Here is a 17,961-nt window from a genome sequence, read left to right on the forward strand (position 1 = left end):
AGAGGACCCTGGCTCTTCCCACAACATCGGAGGGGCCAGTCCTCTTCATGAGCCTGAGGCTGAGCCAGCAGAGACTATCCCCAGGGATACAGCCAGCCCCACCAATTTCAACTGGCTTTCATTCGTAAGTACATTGTATGGGTGTGAAATATATACAAACACACACATGTAATTGTTGGATTCTTACTATGCTTTACCTCTGTAGGATGCCAAGGTGGAGGTCCCTGGGGTAGTTATTACTTCAGAGGCCCTGGTGAAAATTTGCGTGAAAGCAAATAAATATGTACCACCATACGAGCCACCAGCGATGCCATTTTTATTGGGTAAGTTGGATCGTACACTGACACCTTGAAATTTATGATATGGTTACTCATATTATTCATAGTGCATTTATGTGAATTGTATGGACATTTATGTTTCATTACAATAGGATACTTATATATTTATAGAGGAGAGTATTTATACTTTTTTATAAAGTGTAGGTCTAATATTGTTATATTGTAATAAACTGTATCATCATGTTGAGACTATATTGTTCCATTTCTGCTTTCATTTCAGAAGCTCCTGATTGTGATGCTGGCACGTCCAATAACAGCGGACACATTGTTCCCAATCAGGAGCAAGAGTCTGAGCCAAAGGAAGATAATTCCACCTCTTCCAGTCTTCCATCAGAAGTAAGTAGATTCTACAGATATTATTCTTTATTCTTTGCTTCGGGGTTCTCATTCATTCTCAGTGGTGCACATATGAAATTCATGCAATGTTTATTCTGCGCATAATACTCATTTGTCCTTTGTTTGCAGCTCAACATCTCTGAATTTGGCTCAGATGTTGCCAATAAAATACAGGGCGCAGAAGGACCATCTACCAGGTATCTGATTTGGGGCATATTCTCTTGTTTTGGTTTAGAATTGTAAGTTGCTTATATATTAAAATATTAATATTGCCTAATTTGCACTGTTTGTAAAGCTTGATTCTATTATAGTTCCCTTCTCATTGAGGGGTTATCAATAACTGGCCAATACCCTCTGGTGATTGGATGCTACAAAAAGTCACCAAATAAACTGCATATTAGATTATTGTTGTCTGTAAACATGAACAAAACATATATTACATTTTCTTTATTTTATTTTTCAGCCCTGTTGAGCCTGGATCTCCCTCACTTGATCAATTCAACCTGGGTCAAGTGTTGGGAGAAGGAGGATTTGGGAAGGTGAGCGACTCATTGCACAATTAGGTTTTAGTTACTACTGATTTACCCAGAGTGATTAAACTTTCTGTCTTCTGACTCCAGGTATTCCTAGCCGAGCACAAGAACACCGAAGTGCTATATGCCATCAAGGCCCTGAAAAAAGAACACGTTTTGGAAAAGGGCAATTTGGACAGGTCAGTGATAGGGGAGAGATTAATATTGGTCATATCTGTGTCATCTTTTCTTGTTATATTCAGCTTTATATGTAGGACAGTTTTCTCTTTTTATATTTAGTATCTGTTTTTACCTCACATTCCTTTAAATCATTTGCATTTGGTTATTATCTTCTGTATTGCCCTGTGTCTGTTCATAAGGGTAAAGGGTCAGTGTAATGTTCCCTTGTGTGGGCCTCACATGGTGATAATGGAATGATTTTCCCCACAGTGTCTTCCATGAGAAGGAAATCCTCCAGACGGTAAGTTCTTCTAACCACCCGTTCCTAGTGTCATTACATGGAACCTTCCAGACGGAGTCTCACCTGTTCTACGTCATGGAATATCTACCTGGAGGTGACATGTTTGACTTCATAAGATCAGTGGAACTAGAAGAACCGGACGTCATGTAAGTAGAATGGGAATCACCTTAATTCTCACACATATTATCTTATATATAAAAAAAAAAAATATTAAACTAACTGAATATTATTTTTTTCTCTATTCAGGTTTTACACCGCATGCGTTGTCCTTGGCCTGGAGGCATTACATCAGCTTGGCATTGTCCATAGGTAAGCATTAATAACACTAAGATCATCTTTATTTCCAGATGAAACTGGTAACACTACTAAGAACACTGCTAATTTAGCCTATAGCACTGTAATAATTTGCTTGATGTTATTATAAGGATTATATATGTATAACTACTAAACTATTGACTTGGTTTTAATTCAGAGATCTAAAGCTGGAGAATTTGCTGTTGGACCGGGATGGCTACCTTAAGATCGTAGACTTCGGCCTCAGCAAAGACAGTAAGTGTTGCTTATAATTCTGGAGCATACAGGGGATAAGATCAGATTATTAGGTATTATTACATTTAGATATAGTGTTATATGTAAGTGGCATAAACAGATCTGAGTGGGTGTGTAGTTTGGAAGCAAGCAGTTAAGAAAAGTTTCTCATTACTTAACATTAGGGTCCCAGGTCTGCAGTTTCCTCACAGTGTTTTTTGTGTTTAAGGATTTGGATACAGCGACCGCACGAACACCGTGTGCGGAACAAGAACATACATGGCCCCTGAGATCTATCTGAAACTTGGATACGGCATGTCCGCTGACTGGTGGGCCCTAGGAATTACTGTTTACATCATGCTCCTGTATGAGGTAAGCACAATTCCTATATTTTCAACTTACATTGGGGAATCATTGCCATTGGCGTTTTATAATGTGACTAAACATAGTGTAATAATATGATTAAGTATAATACATATTATAATCTCCATATTTACAAGCATAACTTCCTATACTCTCAGAAATAACATAGCATGAATATTTCTATGTTTGGCTGATCTTTACCAGCTGCACATGAGAGATGTAGTTCAGTACAGAGCCTGCACTAAGCTGATATTGCAACAAATCTATTAGTTGTTTCGCTATAGGAATAATTATTCACTTTCTCAGTTACCATTCAACAACAAGGATCCGGTTGAGCAAATGAGTAGCATCCTTTATGATGACATCGAGCTGCCCGAAGACCTATCAGAGGATGCCTCCACTCTAATACAAAAAGTAAGTTGGCCCCAGCAAAGCAGTATCATGTGCCTTTAGTCACTTGTTATACTAAGGGCCATACATGTTGTATAGTTATTATTATTAGCATGATATAACATATGGCCTTTAGTGTCTTTTAGTGGCAGTTTCAGGCTTTCACTGAACTTTACAATATGTATTACCCGAGTGAGCCCCTTCTATCCCAAAGGGACAGGCTGTCAATGTCAGAAGCAGTGGGTACTGATGTGTTACTGATAATGGCTTGTCCCCTAAATACACAACTTAATCTCTGGTTCATAGAAGCAGTTAATAGTTGTAAATATATGAGCTTAATTGTAAGGCCATCCAAGCAGATCCGTTACATATGCATATGGTTACTTTCTCTATGGGACTGGGAAATTGCTTGTATTCCTGGGTGGATACATTCCCATTAGAATAATAAAATCGACATAAGAATTAAAACATTAATGATTTCACAACAATGTTTGATTTGTTTTTTGTAGCTGTTAGAGAAAGATCCTGAATTTCGCCTCGGTTCGGGTGACGCCGGGGCTGAAATGATTAAAGAGCACCCCTTCTTTAAAGTAAGTTTCTATTCCATTCCTTTTGATTTACAGACAGAAAAGCACTAATGAATATTGATAAATTCTTCATGTTTAATGTAATTGTAGCTTTACTTTTCCGTACTTTTTGGACCAGATACTCATTGTGAAATATCACCTATCTTTTAGGATATGGACTGGGACCATCTGTTGCAGAGAAGGATTACGGCTCCATATGTACTGGGCAACGAAGACCTGGAGAGCCAAGAGAACCCTGGATGCCAAGCTCCAGCACTGCCACCAACTGCTGCAAGGATTCCATCAGAGCTGCAAGAGGCATTCAGAGGATTCTGAAAGAACAACAATAACACCTGAATGAACATCTGATAAGTAGACGGAATAGATGGGGAGGGTGGAGGGCCAGTCCATATCCATATACGAAGTCCATTCATATAAAGTGATGCTCAGGTGTCCCACCTCAGTAATCTCTGACTGATTAGGCTAATATAGGAATAGTCTTCTCACACTTTGTAGAATATTCTAAAACCTCACCTGTATAACAGACAAGTAAGTTTTAGTGTAAGGTGAGAAACAAACAGTGTATTTTCACACAAACAGCTGACACTGTAACATCCTGCCTGGATTTGAACCAGCACCCTGCAGGTTACCTCTGTTCTATGTAAGCAGATAACTAGGTGCTTGGTTCAGTTTGCCCCACAATACATTCTGTCCGTAGCGGCTCCTTCTCTACAGTTGACGTTTGGCACCCTTGCCAGAGAGTCTCTGGATTCTCGTGCAGTAAGACCTGGCAGCCCCCGAGTAGCTGTGATTCAGGCCCAAAGCCAAAGGTAGCTGTTATAGAAGAGCAGGCCAAGACCCCCTGCTTGTGGTTTGTGACAAACAGGCAAGTAAAATCAGGTAAAATCAGGTAAAATCTTACCTCGGTAAGAAACAAACCAACAGTTGTCACTACCTCACCTTGTTTTTATTTCCTTCCTGAGTAGGTTGCTGTTGCCCACCTTGGGAGATCTAAAGAAGATATTGCTTTTATTTGCTTCCTGGTTAGGTTGTAGTTGGCCACCGTGGGAGATCTAAAGAAGAAGATATTGATGAAGGTTTCCATGTTTATCCACCCCCAAGGTATGAAAAAGTAGGTTTATTCCTAACAGTTGGAATGAGGGGTGTAATGTGGGGGTATTTGATACAGCAAGAGGCATTCTTCCCTATGCTACATGGAAATGCCATTGCCTCAAATGGGTATTAGGAAATTGTATGAAAAAGGTTTAATACTTTCTCTGCCAGTTAGAGTTCCCTGAGAGTACGGGGCACTGTAAGACTCAAACACATACTAAATATTGGGCTCTTCACTGTGGGTGGTAATGAGCATTCTTATCTCGTTAGATTTTAGTTTTTGCACAACCATTTGCACCCCCATGTGGGCAACTGGTTTAATTGCAGTATTAAATATGAAGTATATAATAAAATATCATTGAATAATTCATCAGGCTGCTTATGTATTTATAATGAATGCAATAAGCTTAATTGCTGTAGATGTTAAATCTTTTTGTGATTTTGAATTTTCAGATGTGAGACGGAGTGGCAACAGCCAAAGGAAATCTTATTCCACGATGAAGATCATGGATTGTGTACTGAACATTGTACTAAACACTGATTGTAGTCCTTGAGAAGAAAGAAGACTGTACCCCACCTGCCAAGCGCTGCCCACTTTGCCTACCCTAATAGGCACCATGTAAGGAGGTCCGGGCGCCATCTTTGCGGGCCGGTTCTTGCTGCCTGCCACTGACCTTTGCCTGAGTTGGACTTTGATTCCATCTGATCCCTCCTGAACCGCATTTTGGAAAGTGAGTAGGATCCCTGTGTATCCCCGCCGCAGAAAGCCCGGGGCCCCAAAAGGGCGTCGGTGAACACCGGGGTCGGCAGGGCTCTCCTGCCCTCACTTAAAGAGGTTATTCCCTGGCAGTTTTGGCTCCTATATATATTACAGTCCGTTACACAACCATTTCATACATAACTGCTTTGTTATGCTCACTTTATGTATATGATAATACAAATAAAAAATATTGCTTATCAATAATATAATTTGTTTATTTATAAGGATCTGGTGTGGAAACATTGGCATCAGTAATTGGCCAATGTGAGGTCAGAGAGAAGCAATTAAGGGAATGATGTTGCCATATTTGTCTGTTGCTATTGGATTCCTGGCTTAGAGTTTGCATGTGGGTTGATCATAAATATATTTGTTTATGAATCAAGTGCAGCTCCCAATAACAGGGAAACACAGAAGAGCCATTATATATTTGCACAGACTGACACAGAGGGAATTTAAGTTTCCACTGGGGCTGGGACTGATGGAAATGATGTATAATCTCTGTAAATGTGCTGTGTGAATGTGTTATTATGAGCTATATAACTAACATAATAATAAAGTAAACTCCACAGCGCTGCCCTTTTCAGCAAGTTGCCTCTTCTAAAAGAATTGCCATCAGCGCTAAAATCAGAACCATGTACCTGGTTTATGTGTATATGGAAGGGAAGTCAGGGAGTGCATGGACCTCCAGCTCCCAGTACAATTACAACGTTTCTACATTTCTGCAATACAGAGAGACTCCTTCCCATATATAGATATGCACGTTCAGGGCTGCCATCAGAAATCATGGGGCCCCTCACAACAAAATTTTCTGGGCCCCTCTCCCACCAGTAAAAAGGACTCACAGACATGAGACATTGGTAGCCAGCAGGGCCCCCCAATACATGGTAGCCAGCAGGGCCCCCCTAGTACATTGGTAGCCAGCAGGGTCCCCTAGTACATTGGTAGCCAGCAGGGTCCCCCTAGTACATTGGTAGCCAGCAGGTCCCCCTAGTACATTGGTAGCCAGCAGTGCCCCCCCTAGTACATTGGTAGCAGCAGTGCCCCCTAGTACATTGGTAGCCAGCAGTGCCCCCTAGTACATTGGTAGCCAGCAGTGTCCCCCTAGTACATTGGTAGCCAGTAGGGCCCCCTAGTACTTTGGTAGCCAGCAGGGTCCCCTAGTACATTGGTAGCCAGCAGGGTCCCCCTAGTACATTGGTAGCCAGCAGTGCCCCCCTAGTACATTGGTAGCCAGCAGAGCCCCACCCCCCAGTACACTGGTAGCCAGCAGGGCCTCCCGCATCTTGTTTGGCTCCTCCGGTGTCTTCAGCGTCTTTAGCGGCGGCTTTCGGACTCCTCCGGCGACGTCCTTCCTGCACAACACGAGGCACTTTCTGAGTGCCCGAAAGAAGACAGGCTCTTTATAAGGTTGCGCCCCGTGCGTACTGACGTGCATGTACGCACGGGGCGCGCCCAATAGGATCACCGCTGACCACTAATGACAGGGCCCGGAATTGATTAAAGGGGGCCTGAGCTACCTTTTAAAGTTAACATCGTCCGGGCCCGGGACGACTCTACCCCTGTGCACCCTGATGGCGGCCCTGTGCACGTTACACAACATAAAGGTGCAGGGAGCTTGACGCAAAAATTCTGTCAAGGCAACTCAATGGGTATCAGGGGTGGAAGAGTGAGAGCAGTGTAAGGGTAAGGGAATCCCAGTGGCTGAGAGTTCTGTATGAGGGCTGGAGGGGGCTAGCAGGGGTAACTACTTGGTTGTCCGGGGTGTTAGGTGGTGGGTCAGGCAATACAAGCATTTCAGATTTTAGAGAAACAAGAGCAGTGCTGGAGTAAAGCTGCTGCCATGTCCTCAGTGCCAGATGGAGAAGCAGCAGAACAGTGAGACCTTTGGAGAGACACGGGAGGGAGTTGTGTTTGGGATTTGTACATGAGAGTAAAAGCTCTGAAAGTTGCTGTAAAAAGTTAAAAACTAACAGTTGTAGAATATAAAGGACAATGTGCCCCTAGGGTTGCCACCTGGCTGGTATTTTATTGCCCTGGCCAGTAAATATGTGCTTGAGGCCAATGTATTAATAAAGAAAGAAATAATAAAAGAAAAAACATAAAAAATTATAGGCAGATCAGTATTTCCCCCAGAATCAACAGCAACCCTATGCGCCCCTAAACATTTTAAAGGGCTGTTTCACCTTCAGGTTGATTTGTCGTATGTTATAGACTGGCCTTTCTTAGCAACTCTTCAGTTGGTCTTCATTTTTTACGATGTTATAGATGTTCATAATTCCTTGTCTCTCTTTTAAATCATTCCCCTAGTTACTAGGTTAAATTGGACCCTAGCACAAGATCCTGAAATTCCACACTGGAGAGCAGTTAAACAAAAAGTAAAATAATTAAAAATTTGCAAATTGCCTCAAAATAGCATTCTCTAGATCATACTAAAAAGTTCATTTTAAACTTCCCAAAGTTCCAGGGTTGAATTCCAGGCGCGCATGTGCAGTAAGCATTTCGGTGACATTATTTGATCCATTTGGTGTGACATTATTTAGCTTCATGCACGTGACATCACTTCCGGAAGCGTGTGTGACAGACGTGACGTCATTCGGGTCCCATACTAGCTGTCTAACTTATGCCTGTGGCCTGTGTGGCGATTAGATGGCCATGGAACAACTTGGCGCCTTCCAATAATCTTATAATATACAATAGGGGCACAATAATCCTCTGAATAAAACTAATGGGTTCCTAAAAGGGAGATTTAAGCCCGGAGCCTCCACTCTCTAATAATCACTGGCCGAACCGTAATCGCCTGTTGCAATGTATGTACTGCTGGTATCTCTATCTGTAGGAAGTCAGGAGTTTTTAGGGTAATGGCATAAACAGTGAGGAATATTAGTAAAAGAAAATCTGTTTCATAGCCCAGAGAATATACTGCTAACTTACACTTGTAATAACATAGTCATTAACTTGATTAAACAATAATAATAATAATAATGTGTAAGTCAGACATTAGGCCAATGGGCACAGCCAATCACCGCACAGGGAACCCAGCTCCTCTCTCATGTCATTTTGTCAGCTTTGCGCCTCTTTGTGTTTCAACAAAGTATTGGTGGGAAAAAAAGTTTCCCTTTGCTTTGCTGTGGAACGGGCGCCCTCTAGTGGCAGCTGCTGAGCATTACAAGATTCTGCTGTAAACGTTGCGCCTGTGGCTGACAAACTTGACAGAACGGGGGAGGAAGAGCCGTGACGGGTCCCGGTGCGCAGGTAACGGGGAGTCAGTGTGGAGTTGGGGAAAGGGCCGGGGCGCTGCCAGTCCGGGTTGTGCTGCATTCGCTGCCTTATAACAAAGTTGGCACAGGGGGATGAAGGGCGGGGCAGTGTGTGTTCATGCACCTGGGAAAGCCCTGCGGTACCGGGCACTAATGGGTCACATGACTCGAACATGGGTGCTAGCGGGGTTACGGTAGGTTATGGGGCAGGTACCTATGGTATGTGGGGGCTCTGTGTATGGGAATTGGCAGGGATGTAGGGGTGCATGTGTCCTGATCCCTACAGCCCCTTCATTATATCCGGGCCTGCAGCCCCAGCAGCTGGTTGTACTTTCAACTCCCAGCATCCCCTGAGAGCCTTCAGTAGTCCCATCTCTAGCAATTGAGCAGGAGTTGTTTGCTAGTTAGTAAGTGCCTTTCCTGCAGTGAGCGGGTAATGTGTGTGTATAGGGGGTGGGAATGGCACAAGTACTGACAGTAACAGTTGTTGGTTGGATTGTACTGTGTGTATTGTAAGGTGGGGGGCTTTATGCCTGTGTCTCCCCCAGGCCCATGTTTGTTGCCATTTATTGGAATCCCCCTGGGGGCAGAGGGGAGACGCAGGGACTGAGGGACTGGGAGGAGGGAAAGGGAAAAAGTTTATTTCTGAACCCTGATATCCATGGCAATAAGGCAGCCCCCCCCCCCCATTAATCAGTTTGCTGTTTTGCCCTGCAGTTTGCTTGTACAGACCTGTTTGCTCTGGAATCTTTCCTGTTATTTACTTACTGCCCATATAATTACCCATGTATTGCCCATAAGATTGCAGATTTATGGATATGATGAATATATTTTGGGCTGTACACATTACGTATGTTACGGAGCCATATAAAGGCTATGGGAGCTCAGTACAGTAATTCCCCCTTTTATACCAGCTATTACCAGTGACTTAACTAGGGTTCCATGGGCCCCGGTGGCAGTTACTGGACTCGGGCCCCTGTTTGCTATTATTCTTAATTGCAGAATATAACATGAACAGTGCATCTCAGAATCCATGGACTCACATTGTGCACTAATGAGACTTAGGTGGGTCACACCAGTTCTGTGGGCACATGGGGTTACATGATTCTGCCCTGTTAGACCAGTGGTACTGGGTGCATAGTTGGCTAAAGGCAAGAACTGATTTACTGGTCCCTGTTCACTGCTCTGAAAACAGATTATTACTTTCTCAGTTCTGGATTTGTGTTGCAATGGTATGTGGATAGCAGCCAGCTCAAACAACTAATGGTGTTTTCCCCCATTCAGGTCCTACTCCCATCAGCTTGCTAATATTCAGAGAGTATGGAGTTTACCCCCCAGTGAGAATACTGGAAAAGAAGTTAAATATTTGGCATGGAGATCAGATGGCAAAAAGTAATGTGAACGTGAATATGCTCTACTTTATTCGTAGAAGTGGTCTTGTAGCTGTGTAGGCCTACAGTGTGTGGGTATAGACTGTACTGACTGCTCACATGGTTTATAAAATATAGGGCTTGCACTAAACTGGGCAAAAACGCAAAGGGGGATTGAAAGTGTAAAGTTTAGGTGGGCCCCTAAAATGATTTTACTGTGTAACCCAGTACTCCACTGTATGCAGCTATGCTTAGTCATGTTCCTTTGCTGTTACATCACCTGTATCCACATAGTTTATATCCACATGGCCACCATAATGACCACATCTTGTCAGTGACAAATGTCATTGTTTCCTTTGGCTAATAACTCTAAAATACTATATTGGGAGACAGAAATAGTCACCTTGTGCCATAGGCAGTTGGTAAGTATAGGGCTCCCAATTTTGTTTGGCGTGTTTCTTTCTGTGTTTTGTGTAGCAACACACCTGACTGTCATTTCATATAGAACCACTTGACTGACATGGCAGTTTGATGGGAAGCAATTGCTTTATTATGGCTTTATTCTGATTGGCTAGGTTGGAAGGATCATGGTGGTGCATAGACTGTCATGTTTGATTCATCTTGCATAAGTGGGTATGGCAGGCATTGTTAGTGTGGTGCCTCTGGTGGATGCAGTTAGCGAATGCTGCGTGTTGATTGGCCTGCTATGGGTTCCCTAGAATTGGTACATACTCCATGCTTTTTATTACATTACATTTCCTCAAGTGCAAATAGCAAGTTAACTGTCTTTGTGTGAGGAACTGCTTGTACGGGGAACAGCAGTCTATATTCCTTATAGCATTTCAATGAGAAAATCATCTGATTACATTTCTGATTTCCCCAATAGAATTCAGCAGAATGAATGTTTTTGTCCCAAACTGAGTGTTGAACTACGATGGCAGTAACATGTATCTTACATTGCAGCAAATCATACGAATGTCTTTGCAACAAAAGAGGTGCCTTCCTTGTACCAAGTGCCTGCAAGGTTGCTTCATTGGCTTTTGTATGCTTACAGCTGGAACTTGATATTGGAATTTTGGGAATTTGATGTGCAAGACTGATTACCTTTACTGTTTCCAGGTCCAGAAATGATGCACTTTTAGCTGTGAGTATTGGAAACTCTTTTAAAACAGCAGTGCTGCCGAAGACACAGAAACCAGGTGAGCAGTTTTTTAATAAACATGCAAGAATGCTCTAATGGGGAGGCTTAAAAGGTGAAGGAAAGGCAAATTTACTTGTGGGGTTCGATTAAAATGTTTAGTTCAGTACAAGAGTTTAGTACCATTGCCTTTACTGCTGAATAATGCACATAGGGGTAATCTTTCTACTCTCTCCAACCTTTAGCTCCTACAGCTGTTTAGATGCACGGTTCTATGATGACGATATCCTGACTGTGGGTGTTAAGGGGACAACTCTGAAGTGGAAAGGAAGGATAGGGTATTGGCTCCAGCTGCCACTCTCTTCCCTGTATAGTGATGAAGAAACAGAAGATGGCTTCCCCTGGGACACGAGCAAAAAGGTGGGTGCAGTCCACTGGAAAAGCGCTACGCTGCACAACACACACCTGAACACAGTACTAGTAGCTTTCATATTCATGTGCCATGCAGTTGTTATTTTTTCTGTTGGGTTTATTTGTGTGCCATGCAATCCTTTACAGGGCGTTTGTGTGAGATTTCTTGAAGTACCTGCTGCTTCACTGGGATCTGCCTGACCAAATGTTAAACCAAAGAAAGTTAAAAAGAACTCTGAAGGATGATACAAATTGCTGGGGTGATTAATCTGTTTTTGCTTGCCCTTTGTGCAGGTTGGAGGAGGCAGTACCAAGACATCCCAACACGCACTGTATTTGTGGAGAGTCAGGGGCGGCTGCTGAGAGAACATGAAGGCGCACTATGTCTCCTGTGACTGGCATACGCAAAGTTGCATGTGTGGTGAGTATATTTCTAGTGGTTAAAGGAATACTGTAATGGGATAACAACGTTTTATTTTTTTCAAAACACTTGAAGTAAATAGAGCTTCTCCAGCAGAATCCTGCATTGGAAATCTGTTTTTCGAAAACACAGATTTTATTTATATTTAATTTTGAAATTTCACATGGGGCTAGCCATATTCTTCATTTCCCAGGGTGCCACAGCCACGTGACCTGTGCTTCTGATAAACTTCAGTCTCACTTTACTGCTGCGCTGCAAGTTGGAGTGATATCCCCCCCCCCCAGCAGCCGATTCAGCAGAAGAATGGGAAGGGAGCAAGGATAGCAGCTCCCAGTGGGTATCAGAATAGCACTCAATAGTAAGAAATCCAAGTCCGGCTTGGGACTCCTCCAGTTACATGGGAGTAGGAGAAACAATACGGTTACCTGAAAGCAGTTCTAATGTGTAACGCTGGCTCCTTCTGAAAGCTCAGACTCGGGCACAATGCAAACCAATGTTACAGCTAAAAAAATACATTTGTTGGTTCAAGAATAACATTTTAAATGGTAGAGTGAATTATTTGCAATGTAAACAGTGTAATTTAGAAATAAAAAAGCACCCCATAAAAAATCATGACAGTATCCCTTTAATATTGTTTTACTGCTTCTTCCTGTTCTACAGAAACCAGTGAGGGTGATTCAGCTGACGATTGGAAAGTGTATAAAGTTACAGGACAAGAAATGTCCCCCAATGAACTCAATCACTAATTTCATTTTTATAGCCGGGGTCCCTGTGTTTTGTAATGCCTCATTAGCAGTTTAAGGGCAAAAGCTACATAGGAGGTTTAGATCAGATTTTGTTGGGTCGGCACATACGTGAAAGAAATCTGCAGGGTTGCAATAGACTAAATTTCCTACCTTTAAGACAATATTTGTGTTGGCATGTCACTGTATAGGAAAAATAAATATGCATTCATCCTTCCAATATTAGGCACTTATTATAGTAAAATAAACAACGGTGGGTTTTTTACCCTATTCACAAATCTAACTTTGGTGGGAAAAATTAGATTTTGTATAAAAGTTATTAATTTCTGTATCTATCTTCAGCTCAGTTCAAACCTGCGCCATGTGCGAGTCTTTGAGATGGACGCAGAAGATGATGGGGAAGAGGAAGAAGAGGAGATTCTGCATTCTCAGGATGTGACAGAGGAAGAGGAGGAATTAAACCAGTCTGCGGATGATGGACAGACAAATTCAGCGGAAGCAGTTGATGTGACAGAGGAAAGCTTGGACTCCTGGTACCGGGCCAGTCTCTCCGGTGGGACCAGTTCCTTTGTGTGACCGCAAGAGGACACAGGCAAGCTGGATTCTGATATGATTTTTTTTATACTCACTCCTTGAGCCAATCAGTATTTTAAGTCTGTGAGCAAAACTTTACTGTTTGGGTTAGTCCCACAAAATAAAGGTTTGGGATTTAGATTACCCCTAAGTGCATGGCACACAGGAAAAGGGAAAGCACAAAACTAAAAATGGCTGGAAAGAGAGAGATGAGGTGTGCAAAAGGCAGGCCAGAGTGGTCAGATTAGTGGTGCATTAGGGGAGAGATGGGTAATTATACTGGGTTGGAAATAGAGAAGGGGGTATTGACTGAGAAACTGGGTGGGCCAAGACAGGAGAGGGAAGCGGAGTGGAGACAGCATAACCCCCACCTGTTCCAGCAGTCCTGCGGCAGTTAAGTCTGATATGTTTTTACCACCATAGGGAGACATGCTTACAAAACTTGGTCTGTCCCTAGTACTAATTTGCCGTATGTGACACCTCAACCTTTTTATTGAAACAAGTCACCATGCAGTTCAGTGTGCATTTCTTTACTTACATAGCACCAAAAATGCACCCAGTGCTTTACAAGGCATAAACACAAACTGTGGTATAAACAATTATAAATGAGCAAAAAATGATTGAAAAGTGTTTTTAAAGGAGCTAAGTAAGCTTTATTAGAAAGGTCTATGTAAACACAGCCATAAGTACTTACAGTAATTCTGCACTGAGTCCTCTATCAAAAGAATTTGTCGAATACAATAGTGTTTAACTGCTATGTGCCTGTGCCTTTTCTCCTTTGAATTGCTGCCCCTGTGGCTACACAGCAGCTTTGTTAATATAAATTTATGCGGCGCAAACACACTTACTTTTATACACTTTCATTTTTTGGTGTTACTGTTGCTTTAAGTGTTAGGAGTTTCAATACGAATTTGGGATGAGGCCCCTGCCTGAAAGAGCCATTAGATTTTCATGACCTTAGAGGTGCAGCGATTGCAGATATTGCAGTGCTTGTTCCTGAACACACAAATCTCTCGCACACTGAGCAGAACCTGAAGTGATACAAGCAGAGAATAATACAGACACAATAAATAACAAGCTACACAAAGAAACTGAAATTCTATCCTTACATGAAAGCACCAGAATGGCGCTATCACTTAAATGTGAACATATCTGGGTCCAATCTCCTGGGGGATCTAGGGACACTAGCTGACTAACATATCCAGAACTGCCCAAAATAAACTCCAATATTAGATTGTGTATCGAGTGTCACCAGGGGCACAGGAGAGGCATTCATTCCAGCAGTACCGGGCTCACAAACCCCCCGGCATGACCTGACACACTTCTCTATAAACTACAATACAGCCATAGTGTTCCTCTCTGTGAGCTGTATTTGATGGCATTACCTGTTCATGTTCTGCATTGTTACCCACAGTCAATTCGTCGAACTGTTGTCTAAAATACCCCTTTCTCCACATTGGCTCTGAGCTCTGATAACTCTGCCTTTGTCTAACCCTTCAATCCTAAACAGTATATTACAGAACTGTGCTATTCAACTTTTTACACATAGTAGGAGGAATATAAAGATACTGCATGTTTAAAGGACAGACTTTAAAAGCTTTACCCAGTCTGTGGGCAGTATAAAAATCCCAAATATCGACACATCTTGTCCATAAGCCTCCACTTGAACAGCCCAGACTTTGTTCTTTATGAATGATCAGTTAAGCAGCCATTGTCACCAGCTTCTGCTAAAACCGTCACCTTCTATAAAAGACACTGGGTAAACTGCATCAAATTCATGCTCTCATTGTCCTGCAGCTGTCTGAAAATACCTTACTATTTATTGATTGCTATGGGTTGCTACAGGTGCAGATTTGCTCAGCTGTGTAGAGACACCTGGTTTCAGTGTGCTTCCATTTACAGAAATGTTCCTTATATTTTGCAGCCACCTGTAGATTTCATTCTATGTATGTTAATTACATTCACCCTTTCTTGCTGTGCAGTGAAGCCCCTTAAATATGTGTATGTGTGAAACGTCAGAGTCCATCTGATCACATGAAATGTAAGCTGGCTGGATGCCATACCATAGACTTCAATTGCTGGGAGGACAATTTTGTCTGGGGGAATATCTGTGAAAATGCGAACGGGCGACTGTCTCCTTCCAGTTTTCCCATGCTTGTACAGGGCCATGGTTATTATAATCCACCTAAAAGTAGAAATGTGTTTTCAAATACAACAATAAAATATAAACACCAGGGTAAAGTCTACGTAAAGCTACAGATTTGTAACCAGGAGACCAACAAATGGTATCTGAATAAGTGAGTGCCTGATAACGCAGCAATAGGGAAGCCTGGGAAACACTGAAGGATACGGGATTCAAAAAAGTATGGAAACATCCACAATATGGGTAAATTGCTCTCATTTTCTGAATGTATATAAAGAATGTATCAATGTAACTGTGCCGAGTTTGTTTATACAAGGACTGAGGTGTTTCAAAAAGCCAAAATAAAGCCTATTAACCACTGCCATTGTTGTTGCTGTACACAACTAGCTAATTGGCTCCACTTACCCACTACAGGAGCCATCCAAAATATTGCAATGTCACCGTCCTGGCTGAAGGTAGGACAGTAATCAAACACAAGACAAATTTAAACAGTATTAATGAATGTAGGTGTTACAGGACTCTGCTATGCATAAAACTTCATTGTTCTTTCCTGCTATTACTTTAAGTAGTGAGCTAATCCGCTTACAGCAGAGGGTTTGGGCTGGCAGCATCAGGGAGGTGTCTGATAAAATTGTGGTATAATTAAATAAAAACCATCTATCATGAAAATAAGAGGGCCAAAGTCAGTAGGAATAAGCCCTTATATTTGCCCCAAACCTGCAGAGAAGAGAGAGAGATGACTTGTGTCCTGCAAAGTAATACCTGTATTATGCAATTTTCAAAACAAATGTACAAAAAAATAGTTTCCATTCCCTTTAAACTGAAGGTACAATGTACAATGGCAATATTACTTTGATATGAGTTTCTTACAAGTGGCCACACCTCCAGATCATACATGGCTCCTCCCACTACTGGCTACAGCAAAGGAGAAAAGAAGCAAACTGCACAGTCTGTCTCTGCCTGTATACAACATGGCACAGGCAAAGTAACATTGTGGGGGCTTATGGACTCAGAGCAGCCCATGACGTGAAGGGCGGAGCTTCACCGACCAGACTCTTAGAGGTGGCTATTCCCCTGGCCCCAGTTACATTACAGAGGAATTGCACATGTAATATAAATTACCTGGATTAGTCGTTTTCCCCATCTTCTCTTAATCTTTTGAAGCTAAAAGCCAAAGGTTCCACTAGTCCACCGAATGGAGGGTCAGTCACTAAGAGAGCAGCCTTTACCATCTTCTTCCTGAAGGAACTTCTGAAAACCATCTTCGCTGCCTGGAACATTAGGGTAGGAGTGCAGAGCGTTACTAGCAGTCACTCTGAACTCTGCTCCTGCTAGTAATGGCAGAACTAAAGTTATTTCGTCCCCCAACAGGGACAGTAAGCTTTACATTTATTTGCCACTGGAACCGGCAAGTTGGGAATAAGTATCTTTTTCACTTGAATGTTTAATAAAATAAATATTCTTACCTCCCACCAAAGAAATGATGGTTGAACATGTTATAATGGCAGAACTGCCTCCTCCCAGTAAAACTGAGAATACCTACAAAATATGAGCACATTCAGAAAGTATGACACTGTGGCACTGAAGGTAAAGCTGCACAGACACAATAAAGGACCAGCAACGGGCACAACTGTACATCATCACCCAGAAAATAACTTGAGCCGGTGTGAGCAGGGTGCACACTAACAGAATGCAGAGAAATAAAGGAGAACAATTGTAATTTATTTGCAGCGATTCCCCCAGAATTACAGCATCATTGTGGGAACTACAGCTGCGTGTTGGTACAACCCACTGTGGGAAGCTCTAGCGGTAGCAGTAACTCAAGGCCCGGCGTTAAATCCCAAACAAGCTGAACTGCTGCACTGGCATCTGCCACAAGGTGCAAGGAACATTTTGGGTGCAAGCGCCTTTATCAACATCATCAAATTGTACTGTACTTTGCTTCTATTTTAATGCTGATGCTAAACGTCAGGTTAAATTGACTGTCCCAGAACTCCAAGCATTCCTATAGATATGAATTTATCCTATTTATGCTATAACCAGTTCTGTACTATGGTTTTCAGCATTCTAAGCCATAAAACAAGAGACCAAATTGTACTAGGCCCCGTTTTATTGACCTGCCAAGTCCCCTGATGTTCCAAGATAAAAGTTTTACATCAGTCATTTGGTGTTGTTAATGTTCCCATCCAGGGTAGAGAAGTCTTCAGACTGCTGCATGTGACATCCATCTCCATCTAATATCCGTGCTGTTGAGATGTGGTGTAGGTGAAGTGTACACAAGGGCTGAGGGAGGGGAAAATGGCAGTAAAGCTGAAAAGATTAGAGAGAGTACAAAAGAGCTTGTTTTTTCCCCTGAAATAGGTAACATTGTTGTAGGAGGGGGAACCCTGTATTGGAGAATGCTGTGTCCTGAGTGGCAGTCTTTGGCTGTCGGGCAAAAGACGGTACAGCGTAGGTTCTCGCCCTCTGGGCCTGTGAGCTGCACGTATCCCCCTCTGCTTGCTTCCCAGTCCGCAGT

At 42.5% G+C, this 17,961-nt stretch overlaps 3 protein-coding genes across 4 annotated transcripts; all 3 read left to right on the forward strand.

Annotated features, from left to right (window-relative positions):
* Window positions 1–267: 267 nt before the first annotated feature.
* Window positions 268–1,347, forward strand: LOC105946628. 2 transcript variants are annotated; one of them, XM_031896650.1, is made up of 4 exons: window positions 268–323; window positions 559–674; window positions 804–871; window positions 1,138–1,347. In XM_031896650.1, the coding sequence occupies exons 1-4, from the start codon at window positions 308–310 to the stop codon at window positions 1,235–1,237; spliced, it is 300 nt and encodes a 99-aa protein (XP_031752510.1). In that variant the 5' UTR covers window positions 268–307; the 3' UTR covers window positions 1,238–1,347. The 2 variants fall into 2 exon arrangements, with proteins under 2 accessions (XP_031752510.1, XP_031752509.1); XM_031896649.1 differs by lacking the exon at window positions 268–323 and having other exon boundaries at window positions 486–674.
* Window positions 1,289–2,828, forward strand: LOC105946630 (serine/threonine-protein kinase N2-like; the record flags this gene model as incomplete). Its single annotated transcript, XM_031896196.1, has 6 exons — window positions 1,289–1,386; window positions 1,637–1,813; window positions 1,914–1,976; window positions 2,140–2,216; window positions 2,425–2,567; window positions 2,763–2,828. Coding segments are annotated over 6 exons (624 nt in total), but the record flags the coding sequence as incomplete, so codon positions are not given.
* A 9,091-nt stretch (window positions 2,829–11,919) lies between these two features.
* Window positions 11,920–13,303, forward strand: LOC116408591 (anaphase-promoting complex subunit 4-like). The gene is made up of 2 exons (XM_031896197.1): window positions 11,920–11,984; window positions 13,070–13,303. Exons 1-2 carry the CDS (start codon window positions 11,946–11,948, stop codon window positions 13,301–13,303), a joined length of 273 nt encoding a protein of 90 aa, XP_031752057.1. The 5' UTR covers window positions 11,920–11,945.
* The last annotated feature ends 4,658 nt before the right edge of the window (window positions 13,304–17,961 follow it).

This window comes from Xenopus tropicalis, chromosome 2, assembly GCF_000004195.4.
Source record: "Xenopus tropicalis strain Nigerian chromosome 2, UCB_Xtro_10.0, whole genome shotgun sequence".
Taxonomy (NCBI): domain Eukaryota; kingdom Metazoa; phylum Chordata; class Amphibia; order Anura; family Pipidae; genus Xenopus; species Xenopus tropicalis.